This window comes from Penicillium angulare (assembly GCF_028827245.1).
Source record: "Penicillium angulare strain IBT 27051 chromosome Unknown utg000001l_segment0_segment0, whole genome shotgun sequence".
NCBI lineage: Eukaryota > Fungi > Ascomycota > Eurotiomycetes > Eurotiales > Aspergillaceae > Penicillium > Penicillium angulare.
In genome coordinates this window covers 2,047,733-2,068,776 of record NW_026623160.1, presented here as the reverse complement: position 1 = coordinate 2,068,776, position 21,044 = coordinate 2,047,733, and the positions used below count along the sequence as shown (strand labels likewise).

The 21,044-nt window shown below is 46.1% G+C and overlaps 7 protein-coding genes across 7 annotated transcripts; 5 read left to right on the top strand and 2 right to left on the bottom strand.

Annotated features, from left to right (window-relative positions):
* Positions 1–168: 168 nt before the first annotated feature.
* N7478_000728 (uncharacterized protein) lies at positions 169–2,109 on the bottom strand (the record flags this gene model as incomplete). Its single annotated transcript, XM_056916943.1, has 1 exon — positions 169–2,109. The coding sequence occupies one exon, from the start codon at positions 2,107–2,109 to the stop codon at positions 169–171; it is 1,941 nt and encodes a 646-aa protein (XP_056784823.1).
* Positions 2,110–4,208: 2,099 nt separating this feature from the next.
* Positions 4,209–5,561, top strand: N7478_000727 (uncharacterized protein; the record flags this gene model as incomplete). The annotated part of the gene is made up of 1 exon (XM_056916942.1): positions 4,209–5,561. One exon carries the CDS (start codon positions 4,209–4,211, stop codon positions 5,559–5,561), a length of 1,353 nt encoding a protein of 450 aa, XP_056784822.1.
* A 6,421-nt stretch (positions 5,562–11,982) lies between these two features.
* N7478_000726 (uncharacterized protein) lies at positions 11,983–12,813 on the top strand (the record flags this gene model as incomplete). The annotated part of the gene is made up of 1 exon (XM_056916941.1): positions 11,983–12,813. One exon carries the CDS (start codon positions 11,983–11,985, stop codon positions 12,811–12,813), a length of 831 nt encoding a protein of 276 aa, XP_056784821.1.
* Positions 12,814–13,392: 579 nt separating this feature from the next.
* On the bottom strand, positions 13,393–14,761 carry N7478_000725 (uncharacterized protein; the record flags this gene model as incomplete). The annotated part of the gene is given in 6 exon segments (XM_056916940.1): positions 13,393–13,690; positions 13,702–13,863; positions 13,923–14,062; positions 14,139–14,360; positions 14,437–14,541; positions 14,600–14,761. 6 exon segments carry the CDS (start codon positions 14,759–14,761, stop codon positions 13,393–13,395), a joined length of 1,089 nt encoding a protein of 362 aa, XP_056784820.1.
* Positions 14,762–16,377: 1,616 nt separating this feature from the next.
* N7478_000724 (uncharacterized protein) lies at positions 16,378–16,710 on the top strand (the record flags this gene model as incomplete). The annotated part of the gene is made up of 1 exon (XM_056916939.1): positions 16,378–16,710. The coding sequence occupies one exon, from the start codon at positions 16,378–16,380 to the stop codon at positions 16,708–16,710; it is 333 nt and encodes a 110-aa protein (XP_056784819.1).
* An 869-nt stretch (positions 16,711–17,579) lies between these two features.
* On the top strand, positions 17,580–17,867 carry N7478_000723 (uncharacterized protein; the record flags this gene model as incomplete). Its single annotated transcript, XM_056916938.1, has 1 exon — positions 17,580–17,867. One exon carries the CDS (start codon positions 17,580–17,582, stop codon positions 17,865–17,867), a length of 288 nt encoding a protein of 95 aa, XP_056784818.1.
* A 2,237-nt stretch (positions 17,868–20,104) lies between these two features.
* On the top strand, positions 20,105–20,590 carry N7478_000722 (uncharacterized protein; the record flags this gene model as incomplete). Its single annotated transcript, XM_056916937.1, has 2 exons — positions 20,105–20,440; positions 20,507–20,590. 2 exons carry the CDS (start codon positions 20,105–20,107, stop codon positions 20,588–20,590), a joined length of 420 nt encoding a protein of 139 aa, XP_056784817.1.
* Between the last annotated feature and the right edge of the window lie 454 nt (positions 20,591–21,044).

Genomic DNA, 21,044 nt, shown 5'->3' with positions numbered 1-21,044 from the left:
GCTGCTGGTATAGCAAGGTGATCTTGTGCTACCTTAGCCATGCAACTGAATTCAAGCCTGTTTGCATTCCACCAGTTTCGAATAAATTCGGTCTGGCTCTGGCTCATATCGAAACCAGTGCTGATTGTCGGAGTATCGAAATACTTATCAATATCAGACTCAGCGGCGTTAGCCTGTGTAGGCTGAAAGGCTTCCAGAAATCGATATTCGAAGCTCTTCCAATTGGTGCTTGTAGTAGTCAATATTGGCTGTTTTGGGGTGGAATACGCTTTCTCCAGAAACGCCCGGATTCGGCCAATGATCGATCCTCTCTCCATCTGGTAACGTTTTGAGCCACTTGGTCTTAATTCGCGGATCCAGAACACTTGCGATATAGTATATGTCGTTGTCTTTGACGCAGTCATGATACTTATCCAGGAGGGTAATTCCATCGGACACAGGAACGGTTATTGCTGGTGAGACCTTCTGCCACTCGCCTCGGCGTTCTTTGATAGCGAGGAGTATAGAGCGGAGCTCTGCAAACATACGCGCTGCCATATGGATTGATGGGCTATCTCGAGAGACGTACTCGGTATATTCGTTGAAGGGAGCCAGAACTTTCTTGATATCCGAGAGCTGTCTCCAGTCGTTAGGTGTGAGACGCAAGGCTTCAATATCTGGGTCATCATTGATCGTATCTTCGAGCTGCCGGCGACACTCTTCAGCTCTCACAATCATAACAAAGGTAGAGTTCCAACGAGTATCAACATCGTAGTTGATAGCTTTTGTACAGCCAGGTCGATTATCCCACTTCTGTATTCGCTGAGGGGATCGCACAATCCAAAGGACAATTAGTCGAAGCTTTGCGATCGGCGAAGTAGGAGCGTTGACCGTCTTCCAGCTCCTTTTAGCAACATCATCAAGGAGATCGAAGGCTTCCTTATGTGAACTAGCGCGTAGAGACCTCAATATGGTTTTCATAACCAAGTTCAAGATGTGAGCAAAGCAGCGAATTTGGGAGTTGTGGGTAAATTTCATCGTCCCTTCTCGGATAATGGTCTCGGCGAGGTACTCATCGTACCGCCGAGACAGCTTTTGGTAAAGATATCGGTGTAAAGTATCGTTATTAGACGCGTTGTCAGCTGTAATCGTCATAACTTTATCAGATATATGAAACCTCTCGAGAACCGTCGCAACGATATTAGCAAGGTTCTCCCCAGAGTGGCTGCCTTCGATTTCAACGAACTCAATACAAGCTCGATATTGCTGGAAAGTAGAAGACATCCAGTGGGCATTAATTGCCAGCATTGGCAATGAATTCTGACTTGTCCAACCATCCAGAGATAGCGCGATGGAGGATGCTGAAGACATCAAGATTCGAAGTTCACTGTCAAGAGCATCAAGCCGAAGACATAATCGGCGCGACACAGTATCCGCACTTGGTACGGAGTCCTGGAATCCGGCAGACCTCAACATAGCCTTGAATGAAGGCTGTTCGACGCATGTAAATGGTTGGCAGGTTGATACAATCCAATTTAAGACAGCTTCTTCGAATGGGAGCTTCTTTTCCTTGGAAATCCATGAGCTTAACGATCCTTGGCACTCTGAATGGCCGTCCTGGAAGAGCTTGTGGGTATGCTGCAGGTGTTGTTTCAACGCTGTGGTTGAAGATCGTAGTTTCGACGCAAATCGAAAGAATCGGCAGGTGGATGGCGATACAATACACAGGTGTTTAAGCTCGGACCGCTCCTTATTTCCTAATCTCCATGTACCAGATTCAGGTGTCGTAAGGTAGTATTTCCAAACCCAGCTCCGCTCTTTCGATCTAGTCTCATCTGTCTGCTTGATTTCGACCCTCTCTACCGAGCATTCGACCTGAGATATTGATTGCGAAGGGCGTATGTCCGTATCAAGGTTCGATAAACTCGTAGAAATATTGCTTGGAGCCGTAGGAGGCGTTGAAATCGGAGGAGTCAGCGACTTAAGGGCGGACCGGACCGCCGTCTTCTTTCGAGGAGGCGGAAGTGGTATGTCTTCTGCAAGAAGGCCATACTTATTAAGCGCCGCATAATCGCGTTTATTCTTCCTAGTATTAGGACAGTCAAATGTCGCAGCAAGTAGAGAAGTCATCTGTAACGTTATATTAGTATATCAGGCTTATATCTTGATCGATTACTTACCCTCGAGCACCCAGATGTGATGTTTATCTGTAGCTTTTGAACCCGATTTGGACGTTGTTTTTGGTGAAAGCACGTACGCGCGAAGACACTTTTCTTGTGGAGTCTCCGCTAGCCCGATTAGACTACCCATTTACTGTTCATCGAATACGATATACAAATATTGATATTTTGACTCTATATTGATATCTTACGTGTATCTTAGTATAGTATATCAGCTCATATAATTTGAAGCAAACCAGATCACCAATAAGACTGTGGGCGTTTTGAATAAGCTGAGGAGTAGAATATATATATTATTTAGGTGAAGGTTTTGGTCGAAATGTTGCATCTGTTGATACTGCCCTACAGCTTATTCATCTCAAGGCCAAATCGTTTAATTTTACTATTAGACTAAATCTAGCCTACTTACCTCAGTATCCAACTACTAGTTAACTGATAATTAGCTACCTGTATGAGGTGTTGATTGCTGGCTACATATCGTATTGAACGACAGGCGTGATTGACCGCCTTCCCAATAAGGTTTAGAACCAAGAAGTTCGCGAACTTCGAATCGAATTCGAATCGGTCTTGAATTCGAATTCGTACGAATCGTTATTTTCAATATTAATTCGAATCGAATCGAATCTGGCAAAAGTTCGATTCGATTCGATTCGTGCGGAGCGGTAAAGCCACTTGTCTACTTCGAGTTGTGATCATAATAAAGCCCCTCGAGCTCCGGCAAAAATATGACCAGATAGATCGATTTGGTATGTTCTCCGAAGCATCCACAAGGCCATTTGAGTGTGCTGCAGCTTCTCCGTGAAGAGATTCATCGTTATCGAGATTATCTAGAACGAGGATCCATTTTCCAGTCTTCGGATCATTGAGCCAGTTATGGAGAAGCATGTAAATATTTGCCTTGGGATCCTGCCGGCCGCGTATCTTCACTCGGTCGGCAATTTCCCGGCAGCTCTGCTCAAATCGAGCTGCATTACTCGCATGGATCCAGAGAACCCAGGTCGTAGGCGATTGATCTCGAATTCGATAACAATATTCGATAGCAAGTTGCGATTTTCTTCCATAATTAGTAAGGAGTTCGGCATACTGTTATGTGAACCCACCCTACGCCACCCAGGCCGACAAACGCTATCCGAGCACCTTCTATAGAGTCTTTCTTTTGTGGTAGATCAGGTAGCGATCCTTGATCCACAAAATCTGGGTCGCGACGGAACGGAACAGTCGAGAGAGGGGGCGGTGGGGTTTCCGGTCGCTCTGAGCCGGGAGGCGGCGATTGGCATCAGTGCTGGTTGGGTGGGGTCGTGCCTTGTGAAACTTACCTGGAGGCAGATGGATCGTTCCATTGTTGATTCCCACCTGGTTCCCGAAGTTTGTGCCGCTGAACGATATGTAAGACATAAGTCTTTTCGTGATACTCCTGGTGTAGTTGTTTGTGCAACAATCAAAAGTTCTTTCTCTCGAAAGTGGAGGAACTTTCAACGTCAGCCTCACTGTCATGTGACCTGGGCGCTTAAGGTGATGAGGTGTTCAGTTCTATCTTTGGGACAGAGCCTGGACGGCTTCTTTGTTGCAGGAATTCCATCGCAGAAACTGGAACGCACACATACCTTACCAGAATAGGCGATTTGTGGGGACCTATGGGTCTCTAGTGAGCCTATTAGTGCCGTGGAAAGCAGCGGAGTCACGTAGAAGTACGATCCCCTGATAGGTATCCAAGGCACAAGTGGTGCCTTAATTCCCACTAATACCATGGTTTTGGCAGCCACTCGTCCCCTTTACAAATAGAGCAAATCTGTAGGGCCTGTTGCTCACGCCTTCAAGGTCTCTCATTTCTCGTGGGTTCCCCACTGCATTGCCCAGCAGTTCATCTCTGCAAAGCTCATTACTGACTATCAAGAACACCCACCTGGCTCGACTGCACGTCTATGATATTAATCATCCCTCTGCTCGTCCTGTGAGCCACGAATTCTTTCCAACCCCTCTCGTCCTGAATCGCGTTGTTGGCTAACATGTAATGACGCGTCTAGACTCAGTAGCGTTTGCTGTTGGGAAATGCCGTGTTTCGGTTTGGACGAGAATGATAGTTGTCAAAATAGATTTCTTCGACCGGGAGATGAGACCCCTTCGTATGCCCCAACTCCTGGATACTTCGACCATGAGGATGCATCTTCCATTGAATGTCTGCCACTAGACCGCGAAGAATCTGTTGACGCACGCATGTCTCCGTTCTCTCAGACGCAGCCTGACCGTGTCGGGGTTCGACAAACGGTGGAACCGCAAGAAGTATCTCATGAACAGCCATTAGACTGTATTGAATACCCCATCGAGTGGAGACTCACACTTAATCGCCGAGTCGTAGCCCAGGATACTGAGCAAAACTTGATTCAAATGCCAAGCTTCCATTGGTCGCGAATCCAGGCCAGGGCAGAGAAGATTCTCAGAGGAAAGATTGCTCGCGATCGCCGAGTGAGAGCTGACGATGTGACTGTCGTTGTCTCTGTCAATGATCGGTCTCAACGTGATCTGACTAAACGTTTTGACAGTACAGATGTGGATTGGTCCGCCATTGAAAAGCAACTCCTTATGTGGGCGAACCTCCATCGTCTTGGTAAAGAGTTGCGGCTTAAAATCTCTCTCAACTTTATTGAAGACAGTTCCCTGCCTTCAAGGTGTGATAAAAGAGGGAAGTCATCCGTGACCAAGCGGATGCTGGCAGATCGAGACGCACAGATTGATGCAGAGGATGTTTCCGGTCAGCCTTCGGTATGGCGGGACGTCTATCAAAAGATGCGATGCCCTGGGCCGCCATGTCGCCACGAAGGTCAGTATTGTTGGCAAGACCCGGTTGGCAAGAGACACTATAAACTGCGAACACATCAATTGAGAAGCCTCGTGAAATATGTGGAAAAAGGCGGGACCCTTGAAACCCACGATGATGTCCCTGATAGTATCCGTGAGCAACTCTATACTGAGGAGAATGAACGAAGGAGAAAGCAAAAAAGTCATGACTTTGCCCATAATGCGCCCGGGCCGTTCTGCCCTCCCATTAATATCACTGTTCTTCCGAACCAAGCATCCCAGCCGCTAGTCGCTGATTCCATTGACTCTGCCACTTACCATCCGAAAATATCAACTCCAGGTCTGATTGAAATACCTGGTCTCCACGACGTGGCTGTGGAGGAATATAGTGATTGGCAACAGTCAAGAGTGAGTAGAGAAAATCTCAAGGATGATATCCGCAAGGCACGAGACTTGGCGCTGGCAAATGGCCTCGATCTCCAGCAGATCCATGGTGATCAAAACCCAGAATTTTTCACGAAGCAAGGCATCAGCCTGGGCGTAGCGCGCCGATTCGTTTCTGAAATCGTTCAATGGGCCCAATTAGGCACAAGAGGCCGTGAGTAACTAATGAAGTAGCGACGTGACATATACAGCTAGAGCAACATAACAGAAATTACATGAAGCAGTTTTATGATATTCTTTTTCTCCTATCTCAATCTCATGGATATATAATGAGGTCAATTAAAGCTATGTAATAACCGGACTGTTCAAATCATATTTCAACAATGCTAACGCCTGCATGCCTGAAATGGCTTATGGCACTTTCCTCCCTTGCGCCGATGCAGTCCACACACCACTCTAGAAAATTATCGAACCCCTGTTCAGGATCGTTTTCGTAGACCGACCAATGCTTCCGAATAAATGCTTTAAGTTCAGCAAAGAATTCCTCGATAGGATTCAGGTCTGGCGAATATGGAGGCAAATACAGTAGTTTCACCCCCGCATTTAAACACATTTGTTCTATCCGATCCGAGTGGTGAAAAGAGGCGTTATCCATCACCAAGACAGATTTTGGCTCCGGCCACCTCCCACAATGTTGCAGAAGCTCATCAACAAAATCCTCGAAGATCAACCCATCGGTCGAGCCCCGGAATACTCGTGATAAAACAATACAGTACCGTCTTGGGAGTATGCGGGGAGAATCTGGTAGCGTTGGTCACGATGGAATTTGGAGACCTGGACTGGTGTAATACCAAGCGGGGACCAACCAGTTCTCCGGAAGCCGATTCGTTTATCACAACCGGACTCGTCAATATACACTAAATGGTACGAGCGGAATTCAGACAGGTTGTGTAAGTAACAGTCTCGTAGATCAGGATTTCTTTCCTTCGCTTTCTGTCGAGCGGCTTTCTTTGACCATTTTTGGGAGATCAGCGCCCTCCTAATGCTGGAGGTTGTTACGGTGGTGCCGAATTCATTCCACAAAAACAAGGCCATCTCGTCCAGGTAAAGCCCAGGGTTTTCCAGTAGATGGTCACAGAGAGCCTCTAACATCAGTGGGGTGATACTACGTGGTCTTCCTGCTCGGACAACCGGTGCTCTTGTGTCACCGAAGTGCCTTAGATTACTGCGGATAGTGGTGACAGAACGCGTACTGCATCCTGCGGCATCGGCGATCTGGGCTGTAGTCAAAGATTTGCTGAAGATCATATCACTTATGAATTCGCGAGTCGAGGGGGCCAGATTTGGGGCCATTCTGTGCCCGTTGGCATTTGTCTCGCTCTCTGGGTTTCAGTGTTGGGGTTGACTTTTGCACAGGCGGAAGGTAACACCGTGGTGTATTGGTCTTGTCATATACATTACATTTCCATTCTGACCCCCGCAAGGTGATCTACAGTCTAGCTTGATTGAGACTAGTGGGTTTCACCAGAGCCTTGGCATTAGGGTTTGGGAGAGCCTTTCTGTGTAAAAGATGGAAGCCAATTTCGAATTCTTCTGTATCAGAACTGACAAATCGCACGTGCCCACATTAGATGGTAGTTCTTGATTCTTCTGTGCCATTCAAATGCCTAAAAGCCAATGATTGACCCTTTCCCCCGAATAATCATAGCTCATGGCATAGCGAAAACGCCGAACAGGAGAGCTAGTATTCACTCAATTGATCCGAAGATAGTGGATTCTGTAATATACAGGAGCTGGTGGATTCGGTTGATCATCTGTATATATATGGATGAATTATGTTATTACTAAGTCTAGCTACTCCTATCTCAAGAAGCCAACAACCTTGGATTCGAAATCCAGCCGGACCAGTAGTTCAATCAAACTACACCTAGAAGCATGGACCAGCCAGATGAGAGGTCGGCTGTCGAGAAGGTGAGGGTAAGACACTCTGTGTACCTGAATCCGTAGAATAGTTTGGATCAATGCTCTCCATGGAATCGCCGAACAAAGCAGTCCCCATACAGGCTGCATCGGCTGGAGAGGCAAGGTCACCGGGACTACCTCTATACTCGACATATGCCCCGGGATGCGGGAATCGGATCTCAACGTTCTCTTTCGTCATACAACCGTTTATATTGGCGATAAACATGGATGGGAACATGGAAGACGCTTTCCACCCGCTCTTGGACTGCCTGTCTGCCGCATCGCCGATGACCGTAATAGGAGCGCAGTTCATATACATTTCACGGATTCCAACCCGATTAAACCATGTCCACGCGAGAGTGTATTTACCAGGAGTGACACCCTCGGGGATGACAAAGTCGAGATCGAACGGATGGACGGCTTCTGAGCCGCCTTGAAGATTACCAACGACATTTGCTGGGCAGCCTCCTTCAAAAGATTTGATGACACTCCACTTTGAGTTCTTCGAAGGCCTCTCGTCACTAGTCAAGCTTATCTGGCAAGATCCGCCGCCGTGAGTAGAGCTCCCTTCTAATTTCAAGGCATTAGTTTCCCCGATTCGTATGAATGTTGGTTCAATGGGGGCTTCAAAGGCATCAGGCCGTAGCTTGCAAGGGAAGTCAGAGCCATCTGAGGCCAAAGGTGAATTATTAAGCGTATCATTGCTGAAAGGCGCTGGATAGAGCAACTTTAGATGAGCGTTGACCCCCAGATGGAGAAGTGTACCGAAAAACAGGAGACGTATCATGCCCGTTGTGTAGGAAGAGGGTTTGTTGTATCAGACACGTCTTGAAATAGACTTTTCCGATACTCTGGCTATCATCTCTTTTACTATTTCAGCTATCCCAGCTAGGAGGGATCCTTATATACGTCGGTAAGGCCAACCAGTTTAGGAAGTCCTGATGGCCGAGATGCTGATCAGTGATATGTTCAAGGGACAAATATAAGATCAGTAGTACCCCCCAAAGCTGCGGGACATAGGCTTTTCTATGAGTCTGACGATACTTCGGTGCTTGCTAAAGAAAACCGTACATGCGGTCGGGATTTAAGATGTAATAGAATTCTAAGTCTTCCAGTATGGAAAGCCCCTGGCTGCGGAGAAAGGATCAAATAGCGATGCGCACATCCAGTTCAACACAGAACGTCGTCCCATCCTTGCAAGAGCCAGCCGGATCGTAAGAAATTGAGGAAGTAAAGACTGTACCGTTTCACCATCGCGGGCAAATTACACGCGTCCGAGTTGACATCTTTGCCATCCTAAATTGATGACGCGGTGTTTGGTCATGATTCAGCAGTACATATATCATTTTGTAGATCTAAGTTGCGAAGATCGTTTCTAATCACTCCGCCCCGGAAGCGACTTATCATGCCTCGGTCCTCTCGATGTTCCCCAAACCCACCGCCTTATGCAAAATACGATTCGTGGGGTTTTCTGTCAAATGTCTATGTTATTGGAAAACGGTAGATTGGAAAAGTGCATTTGGATTCTATTCGATTTCTTTAGATTGGCCCATGTCATGGCGATTGAAAGAGGACTGGCGCTTCTGCAAGGCAGTCTTGAAGATCGCTGACAGGAATGCATTGAAGAATGCTATACATGCCCGTCAGCGGCTCTCTAGAAATTTACAACAGGCCAAAATCATTGCAGCATCAGGCGGCAAGAGGCGTATTGAAAAATGAAGAACTGGAGGGGATGATGTGGATTGTCTTCTGTCGGTTGGTCGATTCGATGAATGAGCTCGAGCTTTGAACAGGTTGGTAGCAAGCTGATTTTGAGAATTATACGTGTGGCTAATCGTTTCAGACTGTCGATTTGAGATTCAGAGACAAATGGCCGACGATCAAGAAAGGTTCGTGAGGGGAGTATGAATATCATAAAAAGGGTGGGCAAAAGAGGAAAGCTCATATCATGAAAGATCAAGCGCCGTATACAGTACCAACACCTCGGAATACTCAAGAAGAAGTTCAAAACAGCATAGGGATCCACCTATCTAAATTTTACAGAGATGTGAATGGAATGACTAAACACTGCTTCTCTTCGGATCTTGATAATACAGTACCACTACGGAGTAGTAAATTGACGGACACTTACGCACGTATTTCAAACACCCACCCAGAATACTAGACGCGCGAACAATGTGAACAAGATGAACCTCGATAAAGAAGCCACATCAGCAATAAATGGAGCCTTAGCTGGCTATCCGATGTTTAAACCCAATAAGGACACAAGCATATACGTGTACTGCTGAGAAAACATGCAAATCACTCTCATGCACCTATTCTCCGCGCCACTGTTCCCTCGCGTTGGATTGTATTCCTTTAAAACACAAGCTAAGAAAGCAACCTATACTTAATCATCACGGAAAATCAGAAAATCGTGATTTTTCCACGACAGTAAGTTGAGTCGGTCTGGTCCCAGTCCGTTTGTCTAATATCCGGCTATTCCTAGAATAAGCACCTCGAGGGCGGTAGCATGCTTTGCGGAGATTGAATATGCAAGTAAACACCAATCCCACTCCGAGCACGGTCCCCAAAATTGTAGCACCGCTCGTACCTGACATTACATTCGATACTCCACTACCGTCTGCAGCCATATGGTGAGAGTTAATGCGCCCCTCGGGCGATGCAGACGACGTGGGCACGTCTAATCGAAAAGGGCCTGTCCATTCTGATGTTTCGGAAGTTAAGATCGTGGTCACTCCATAGTAAGACAGCACTCTAGGTAACTGGCTTTGCAGTTTCTGTTGTAGTTTAAAGGAAGATTAATTGTTATTGTCTTTAAGAGGGAAACACAGGACTATATATACAGTAATATTCGAAATCAGATTTACCTTTGCACTCTTAGACTTTCATTCCCGAACTCCAGCCTGAAACATACTAATCCATTTATGGAAGTTTCGTCGATCGTCTGTTTCTAAGAATAGGATTTGTATTTTACATGACACTCCAGAAACGCGATCGATGTAGTTTACGCGAAACTCCTTTACTCATGACATCATGTCGGATCTCAGGATATCTGTACGCGCTAGTACTGAGGGAATCAAACATTACTGGATCGATTGATTGATTGATTGAACTATCTAGAAGACCTCTGTTGAGAAAGGTCTTAATGCTTTTGGGGATAAGCACTAGTATGGTATGTTACAACTCGGGGATTCCATGTTTACCCGGTTTACCATACAAAACATAGGGCGGTGTGTGTAGATGCTGAATCCGCTATTCTTAGTGGTAAAATAACCGCTCCTCAGGTCGACACATTACTCTACCCCTTCCTTCTCCTGGCAATGAAGGTCTTCCTTTATGAAAGACTTCTAACCGCGCAATTGAAGTTAAGCTGGTAATATGGCTCCAAGATTTCTTCCAAGCTGTATCTTGTCCGCGTTATTATAGAGCCAGTCCTTCACATCGTCTCAGATGGCCGCTGAGGCTGAGTGCAACAAGCTAACAATCATTAACATCCGCAGAATTGCGGCAATTGGCGAGTCTTTTTGTCCCTCAAATGTGGATAAGGCCAAATGTAAGCCGTGACGCCACTTGTGACGCCGGGTATTGGAGTACCTTCGCCTTTTCACAGATTGAATTGAAAACAAGTACAGGCCTCCTCATGTGAGGCTCAAAAATCGCCTTTCAGGCAAGTGGATTATACCATGTACTTAAACATAGAAAAGATAGGCTGAATACCCCCAAAGCGAGGTTCCAGCCTAAGTGGAATCTATCTACCGTCCAAATTGGAAGGACTTCCATGGTAGTATGTTGTGGCCATAAAATTTCCGCGATGCCTAGACATCCCGCGAACTAGTCGGCCCATCATATAAATCATCCCAATAACCTGGTTCAATAGAGAAACGTCCTCTTCGAAACAAAAAATCACCCAAAGCTGTGCGTTTCAGTCTGCACGTAGCGGGCAGATATACTTGAACAAGCTCTCTGGTCTCCTCCCTACCGTCATCGTCGACTACAACGTTCAATGTTTCTGGTATGTGACGACGGAAGGTTTCCAAATACGGGGATATCCAAGCCAGCCACTCGTCGATATATTGCCTCAGTGTGGGAGCGTTATAGTGCCCCTGAGCTTCGATTGGTTGCTCTAGAATTATGAGGAGAGCTTTCAGGTTTGGTAGGATTGAAGCCCACAAAGAATCATCTTGCGTTCTTATCTCATAGGACACACCAGCAGGATTTGCAGTAACAATCAAGTATCTCATTCGATACCTGTTCTTCTCCGTGAAGTTTCTCCTCATGCAGCACTCTCCTTCTCCGTTCAGACAGAGACGGAAATTGTTCTACCCATAGAATGTCCAGGCATTCTTCAGCAATATGCTTTGAAAGTCGTAAAATGTTGACCCTGCTGTAATATCCCACGGAGAATGCAGCCTCGGCCGATATTAGCAACGAGTCGCCAAAACCACCAGATCAACCAGGACGTGTACTGAAGTCTCAAAAAAGCCAAAATGGAGACCAAGTCACTAGCAAAAATACCAAGCTCAAGGAAACGGCATCTATACTGAATACACCTGAAGGAGCCTTTCCTGAAATATACTGTAAATTCAGCTCATGGCCAGGCTGCTGCCGAATAGTCTTTGGCTATGGAGAGCCTGGCAAAGCAAAGTACGAGATTGGAGATCCAAAAGAATATACACAAATGGATCTGGATAGCTTGCCACTGATATCTGGAAAGAAGGAATCCATCTTGGACATTCGGATCAATGGTACCCCTATCTACGGGCGTCGCAACATTGGGAAAGTAATCAATGTAGCTTCGCTTACACCCAATCCGGATCGAGAGCGGAAGCTACGGGTCACCAAGGCCGGCAAGGTCATCCAAGTCTACCCCCCTACGCTGATAAAGATTCAGTGGATTGACATACAGGAAACCCATCGCGCGGAGCTCCTCAATGACCAAGATTGGAATGTTCGGAGTAACATAACGAAACGGCTCAAACGGAAAGACCAAGCTTGGCTGGACGAGCAGATTGGTGAGGCTGCCAAGGCACAAGACAACTCTTACGATGGATGGGCCGCGAAAAAAGGGATTGAGGGTGAAAAAAGACCACCGACTTTCTTTCCGGGGAGGGATGGCTGCACTAGCGAAACGCTGAGCGCAAAACAAGCCGCCAAGGCTCAGCGCGTCCGTAGTGCGACGAATCAAAACGACGGGGCGCAATCAAATGATGAACAGTCCCCGAACACAAAAAAGCGAAAAGCGGATTGCGGGATCGAGCCTCCGGGCCAAGATCGCCGAATGAAATTCCAGCACATTCCGAACCCGCCCAGCAAGCTCATCGACTACAATGCATACCTTTTGACTTGCATGATGGATCAGAAGCTTACTCACGACAAGCTCAACGATGATCCGGAGGGGTATAAAGTGGCAATGGATAAGATCGAGATCGACTGGGAGGAATACAAAAAATTGATGCTTCATAGTGGCTACGAGATACGCCCGGGAGGCGACCGAAAGACACAAGCGTAGGCCTCCGAAACTACGCAGTACAGCAATTGAAAGCTTGCGATATTTGTTTTGTTTTGTTTGTTGATTGGAATTTTGAAATTGGGTGCTTTGACTACAGCAGTTGGCCTGAGATGAGAGAATTCCGCTTATTTTCGTCAAAAGATTAACACTATCTCTGCTTTCGTCATCTGAATTCAAACTTGAATAAAATATATAGCATATTCCCATCTAGGATTCTTCTACAGTTTCAATTTGCCTCGCGGGTGGCTATTTATAAATGCGTGCACTCCTATACTATTTTTATGAGAAACTTGGTTGATTGCTATCCACATTATACGAAATCCGGTCGAGGAGTGCTGCAATCCCTACGGCTCTCAGTAAAGAACCATCACTCTTGTACTTCACTGTCAAGAGAGAATAATCTGTCAAGAGTTCACAGAATTTCCAGACCCATTGTCACACTGGCACATACATGAAGTTCGCGACTTCAACTAATAGCAAGGTAGGCTTCTGAAGTACAGACTCCGAAGATATTCAATTGTGTTGCATCAGACCTTATGTAAAAGTTTCAAGAGCCAGCTTCACGGAGGGATCTGTGTGTCATAACCAGATATCATCGCGTCGGTGGATTTGCTCCTCTAGGATTGTTTCCACGTAGCTTTGTTGGCTTGCAGCGTCCAGGCTCTCCAGATCGATGCTCTGTGCTTGCTGTATGCGCTGCGGTACCCAGCTTTCTCGTCTCTTTATTCCCTGATTCCTTGTACTCTCTCTCGAATGAGATGGGATGCGAAAATCTGACAATTCTTGACCCTCCGCACGACAGCCGGATGGCTTGGCGGATGATCGTACCCTATAGCCCTGCGCTGGAGCGCCATTGGCATCTCGTATTATGAGGCCACTATATTGCACCCAGGAAAGAAAAGCTGCAGCTGTGGCCAACACGCGGCCACTATACCCAGGCATTGGATCGCCAGTTCGAAGATGGTGATGTCGCACGTGTCGTATGCGGGATCAGGTGTCTGCGTGGCTTTCTTGAGGAAAGAAAGCTCGCATATCGATACAGTCATCACACTATGGAAGCCAACACATGAGTCCCTTGGAAAGCAAAAATGTAAATTTGCGAAACATACAGGAGACGTGGTAGGAAAATACTTGCCACGATAAGGCGATATTTGATGATCTGCAGTGTCAGGACCAGTGGAATTATTTGCGAAATCAAGAGTGCCTCGGTCGCAACATTTGATATCACCACAAAATACCGCCAGGCAAGCTGGTTGTGCGTTAGCCGCAAGGCCTTGCAGTTATTTGAGCTCACGCGCATGAAGAAAAAGAATGTGAGTAGTTACCAAGTTAAAACACTGGCCGCGCCACAGATCCCAAGGCGGGAACTTGCATTGAAAAGCACTACGTAAAAGTACAGTCAAAGCCCAGACATATAGAGCCATTTCGATGCATCGGGACAACCGTTTGCCCTTAGCCCCTAGCGTGAACTGCCGGATGAAGATGACAAAAGACATCTTGGAAAGAAACAGGCTTGCCGTGTAGAGAAGCAATGCAGCATACAAGCTCTGAATATGTTCTGTCAGCGGGTTGTGAGAGGAGTGGAGATTTAAATACTGCCACCATTCTCTTCTCTCTTCTTACCTTCATGACTCGGACTGCCTCAAGACTGGATATCTCTCCTGAATGGCTGCCATAGCCGGATCCCACCGCCAAAGATACAACAATTGTCTGGCTGGTTGCGAGCGACTTTCCAACGTTGTCAGCTAAAAGCGGTCGGACATGATCAAGAAAAGCCCAGAAATACCAGTGAAGTCACAATGAGAAAGTCATCGATATCAAGGCCATGAAAGAGTCGATATTTGGTACCCAGTCGAGTGCAAACGCTCAGAATCATCACAATCAAAAAACACCAGGCAGTCACATTGATTGCAGGATCCTTGGTATCACCTGTGAACCGAGTGCCCATGGTTGCGTAGAAAGGGCGTAGAAAGGGGAAATGAAAGAAAAGTAGGAGAGATGTCTCTTCGTGGCCCCGAAACAGCTTTGAATCGACTTTTTGTACTCTAATGTAAATGCACCCTACCTTGAAGGAGACCTACCAGACGCCAGCTTGGTTTCTAAAGTGCAGTTCTGGCGCTGCGATATGATATGCCAATAAGCATGGCCAAAGATCCGTATCGCCCAACGTGCAATGTGGACATGATTAAGGTTTTCGTACGATCCGAATGCTCCTAAATCTAGACACCACGTTCCTAGGAGCGATCAAGTCCATGATAGACTGATAGAGCCAATGGCCAAACCTCGTCTGGGTCCTCTGTGTTTGCATGCTGGACCCTTGACACGAAGCGTCATCAGTCGCGAGCGGCGGACCCACCGTGACCAACTTGGGCCGTGGTTCTACTGATAAGAGGAATTCATTCCATTGAGTATTCCATAAATCGAAGTTTCTCGTGGAAGCTTCATTCATCGCCTCTTGCAAGTATTTCAGATCCTAGAGGCCTGCATCCGCTTTTTCAGGCATTGTTCCTTTCCATGGTTGAAGTATGTTTTCTGTGCGTACCATAGAGCCCACAACACAATTTCCGACGATCAGCCCCACTTCTCACGATGGATCTAGGTGGTCCCACGAAACGATCACAAACAGTATCATTGGTTGGACCAGGTGATACAGTATTTATCGGCCTTTCCTTCCCAAGACAGGTGCCTGTGCTTTGCCAACCATCCTGGAAGAACCTCTTCCTCGGGTGCGGTCCAAGGTATGTAGACAGCTTTAGGCATGGTGTGAGAACAGGAGTACGGGAGAGAGAGCAAACAGAGGACATCACAGTCTTCCGTTGTTTGTGGGACTGTCTGTTTAATACCTGGATCAGAAGGGGAAGGATAAATTCTTCTTTAATCTTCTCTCTTCTGTTAATCATCATCTTTAGGGTGCGTGAGTGTTACTGTATTGTCTATGGTGGATACGTGCAAACCATGGATAGAAACAATGAACAGAATTTTTAATTACATCTTGGTTATTTGCTCTTCATTTTAAGCTTTGCCATCTTTTCATGGGTCATACTGTAAGGTAAGTTGAACAATCCCTCAAGACCTAGATTGCCATTTTTAAATTTCTCGGGCTTTCCTTGGGCAAAACTAAGCCCTCATCAATACAAGTCTTTAGTATTCAATGCAATCTGTTTCAAAAGCAACGATCAAGTGAAAGGTAGACAGAATTTAGTCTGGCCATCTCCCACAAAGCCGCTCTCGTGATTAGAGCACACCAAGAAACTGGGGCGGAAACGCCCCTGTACTCGTGAAACGCGATATTGTACAGTTTCTGCGTGGAATTTTAGATACACACAGCATAAGGAAACACGTATCACCCTGTCCTCCATCTGTTCCGGCTTCGTTACTGGGTAGGGCAATCACCGAAAGTTTGAGGGAAAGCCAGGTACCGCTCTGCAATTGTCAATTTAAATGCGCGTTCCTCACTCTCTCCCATAATGGTTGTCCACATGGCATCAGTCGCTCACGTGGCATACATATTTGTCCCCTGTCCTCTAGCTGTGTCTTTCCTCCCATTCCCCATCACAGCCAGCTATGGACTATGGGCGAGAGGATGAGTCGCTCATAATACCAGTCAACTTCTCAACTGAGTGGCGTCAAATTTTCAAGCGAGGCGCACAACAGACTGCTTCAATCTGCAGTGTTCCTGTCTCTGAAGTTGGTTTGGGAGAAGATGAATACTGCGATGACAATGAAGGGCCGGTCTGCGAGGAATTGTCCGAGCACACAACGATTAGACAAAGTCACACTTTCATCAACGATGGCCCTTCGGCCACTCATGGGCCAACTGAATCTCTTGAAGATTTGAAGGCTGAAAGTGTGCCAGGTATTCCCAAGGATCTGGTTGGTAACCTTCTAAAGGAGTGAGTCTTTGCCCTTGCTCTCAGACCTTTCGATCCACGATTGACTCATTTCTCCTTAGTTTTAATGAAAGAGTGGAGTAGGTACATGTACCAATTTCCTGTCGACGACAACTCTGTTCTGATCTCAGATTGTCTAATTTTAAGCTTATAGGAGAATGGGAAACCACTTTCGGGTTCAGGAATTGCGAAACTCTGATATGCAAAGAGATCTGGAAGCCATAGCAGACGACCATGAGAGACTTCAAGAGCTGGAACAAAAAGTAAAATCGCTTCAGCAACGGCTGGGCATTCTCAATGGGCAGACAGAAGGGGCATCCATGGAACGGACATCAGGGCAAACCAGACGATCTGCTCAGTCAATGAACATAGACGTGCCTTCGGGTTTGTAATTTACTGTACCTGTCGTGAAAGCTGTTGGTGCGATACATTTAGCTTAGACGTAGCGTCCAAAAATATCCAAGGGCCTCGTTCCAGTTACAATACGGCCCTTACGCTCTCCACGTCAAAAATTCGATTAAAGCTGATCAGTTCCTGAGCTGCTATTCATGGAAATCAGACAGGATGCTTGGCGTAGCAGCTTGAGTGTCGTGAGCAGGGGGCCCAGGGGGCCCAGAGCGCAAACAAAAAATTCGAATTCTGGTAAGTTTGACCACGTACCACCTGGTCAAATCACTGAGGCCGGTGTGATATCCTATGGGAAGCCCATGCTGTAAACGCGAGTGTTAGTGGGCCCTAAAACAAAGCTTCGCGGTGGCAAACCAGCCTTTTCACTTGATGTTGGCGGACTCCTAAAACTCTCACCGACGAGATTCCCGTTCGGTCTTGTCCCCAACTTAGCCGCGGAACGATCAAATTCGATTTCATGTTCCCAGAATGTCAAAGCAGAAGATAAAACACTTTGAGCGATGCCAAGAATACAACAGCGTTGTGAAGCGTGGAATCGAAATTGGAGTTAAGAGACGACAACGCCCCCAAGTTTTTGGTCTTAGCTCACTCCCAATTCCCCGGTACCCGTACCCCGGAGTGGGTTTCGCCCGTGTCGGACAGGTATTCCAAATCTCTGTCGATCCCAGCATTGGCACGGGCCCACCCGTTTCGAGATTCTGGTACGACACATACAGTGGTCCATTACCCGCTTCCATGCTTCCAAACCAGCAATAGAATTATACGCTGTTTCATCGCCCCAAAGATTAGACTGCAGAACTACTGTACTTCTTCTGCCACTCTTGATGAAGCCTAAGAAGAAGGTTGGATCATTGGCGCGTGCAAAAGGACCTCATGGTCTAATTTGCAATCATTATCCACGTGAGAAATCTACGATGCACGATAGTGAACGGTAATCAACGACCCAAAGGCAATTGCAATTGAATAGTTGGCTTGGGTGCCGGAAAACCGCCGTATTAGACATCTTTGTTCCTGATCACACACGTAAATCCGTTATGGTGTATCTTTGAGCAAGCTCCAATTGAAAGCATAAGGTAATAAGCCTAGTAGTTCTGATGCTGAGGGACCTTGTCGTCTGTACCAATGAGACATTAGAGAGCTTCGGCGTGGTTGGTTTTCTCAGGCTATTCAAGTTCCGTCGTCGGTCCGTCGTTGGGCTCTCGTCATTACTTTGTGTTCGAATTGTTACAATAAAAGACGCTCGCGGTCAAGAAAAGGAAAAGTGGAATTCCAGCGGAGCCTTCCAGGCTTGTTGGCAGCATATTGTTCTCTAAGGAAAATTCTGTATATTGCGTTCCTTCTATGTACCAAATGTACGTCTATCACCCATCCTCCTAGGCGCAATTCTCATCTGGTCGCGCAAACTGACTCCAGCCTATGCCAACTTTCCATATTCAACGTCACCCTGTCATATGTCTTCGCTTGGATATTTAGCATGCACAATGGCTTGGGGTATAATCAATTCGCTCTTCTGGCAAAATATTGAAAACAAGGCTCTGCAGTGGAACCTATTCGTTGAATTCAAATACATATGGCATTTGATAATTAGACGATTGCAGGATTATTTTTTAGATGTCATGTGTTCCTGTGCTACTTTAGATTGCACGCTGAAAAGAAATGAGGTGAAAAGCTTCGCCGTTAAAGTCAGTTACATTCAAAGGTGAAGTGGTACTTTAGGCAAGTGAGCTTTAAAAAACTCCACTTGCCCTACTCCCAATAAAATAAGTTAAAAAGCATTCTTGAGGCTCTTCTCGTTATTCAATTTTAAACAAACAGCAAAATAAAAAGAAGAAGTATAAAGTACTTTTCATCGTTCAAAATGACCTGCGCCCTTAGCACCATGCCTCTAGCGTTTATGAGCAATGGCTCTTCTACAATGCAGTTTATTTCATTTCATATCAAATGTTGTTCATTTTAGCTTATTTTATGCTCTTGTGATTCTCTTGAGTAGAAATTTGCCTGTTTACACGCTCACGCGGAATATCACCTTGATACGCAAATTCATTTGTGCGGTTTTGCCTATTGAACACCGCTTCAAATCACATCACTCGAAAATTCTCGATCTGTGAGTTTGTTCAATCGCTGTGATTCATTAGTGCTGTGTCGTTAGTCATGAGGAGAGAACTCGGTTCCAGGATCATAGTTGCAATCAAAAAGTCTACACTCGTGTAAGACACCCGCTAAAGGGTGGGAATGGTTATGCTGTTAAAACATGCTGTGCGTTTCACGATTTGTCACGGTGTTTGAAGTTCATTGTGATTTCTGAGCCATGACTTCCAGAATTCTCAGGGCCCTGACAGAGCATACAATAACTGCAAAGTCGAAAACATCCGTGAAACACAAACAGACCTGTGTAAATTCCCATTCAGCGCATATTCTTACGTAAAGGCGTGAGCCTCGCCATCTTCTCGCAATCATAATATTCGATTGCCATTGGTGACATCGGATAAGATAAATGTGTAAATATGCACATGCGAGTCAAAGGCGCTTTTGCAAACTTGAAATCTAAGAACATCAACGCTCAATTCACATTCGACCATTCACTTTGTTGACCCCGTACCAAAAGCTCTTTGCGACGATAAACCGTCGTGTCTATCCAAGGAAGTCATTTCCTCCCTTTGCGTCCAAAAAAAGCACTGGGGTTGCATTTCAAGTCCCGATTTCTTCCTTTCTAGCCTCAAGAGTCTTGGTACATGTATACATGTACATCCCCTACACATATCGATTGAATTGCTCCATGAGCCATTTGGTCATAAACTACTGGCCACGGATATAAAGGGAGTCAGTCGTCTCCAGAAACATTCACTATATGTGAGATCATTCTTTGCCAGACATCTTCTATATCGGCGCAATAGAAAACCCTCCTTGACATCTCAACACCTGATCATCCAGGATCATCCCAATGGATTCAATTGTCTGTTCTTATCGCGTAAAATAACTGGAAATTTTAGCCAATGGATCATCAGAATTTACATCGGGATGCCCTTCGAACAATCACGTCCCTAAACACGCGAGCCATCCGAGCCGAACGTATTCTCTCAAGATATGAAGAAGAGTTTGCTACGTTACAAGCTTCGTTCAACCAAGCCAAGGTTGACATACAAGAGACAGCCAGAGTGATGGAGCTTCTTTATGAGACCAACCGTGTACTGAGGGATGTAGTGACATGCTTAGTCAAACAGCGGGATGTCACGCCGGACAGCGAGATCCTGAAATGCTCCGATAGACTGTTGAATATTCTGGCTCAACAAGTCCGAAGAGATGTGCCGGACACTTCTACTGAAGCATGCGTAAGAGGGAAGCCAATGGCACATGCGAAAAGGAGCGACAATGTTTCCATATCTCGCCATTGTCAGATAAAGCCTCGTGAGACTGGTGCGACAGTTTTCAAGGGCCGGGCAAATCGATATGAAGGCAGCCAATTCTTTGGCAGATTTTAGACTAGAAATCAGGGATATACAGTAAGCGTCGGTCTCTTCATAAACGATACTTATCTACACTACGACTCCCCTTAGTAAAAGAGAAAAATGAACATCTTTTCACGCCTCCGCAGGCCTCACATCAAAACACCTTTTCCATCCAATGGGCTGTTTATATTTCAATATGATCTATAGTTGTTGAAATATTTCAAAGTGGTCGTACAAATCAGTATAAACCCCCGTAACACTTGTCAAACAAAATTCCGACTCTACTAGAACCGTCTCACTTGTCACTCCGCGGTCTTCGATTGGGAAGATGGCCAAAGACGCCACATTGCTCGCCTGACACCACAAGCCGAGGCGCCATATGAGACCCCAATTTTTGAGGCTCAAGCAAACCTCATGGCCAAATTACACTTGCTCGTGGATCTTGAGATTATGTTGTGTTTGTTCAATTCCCCAGACGCATTCATGA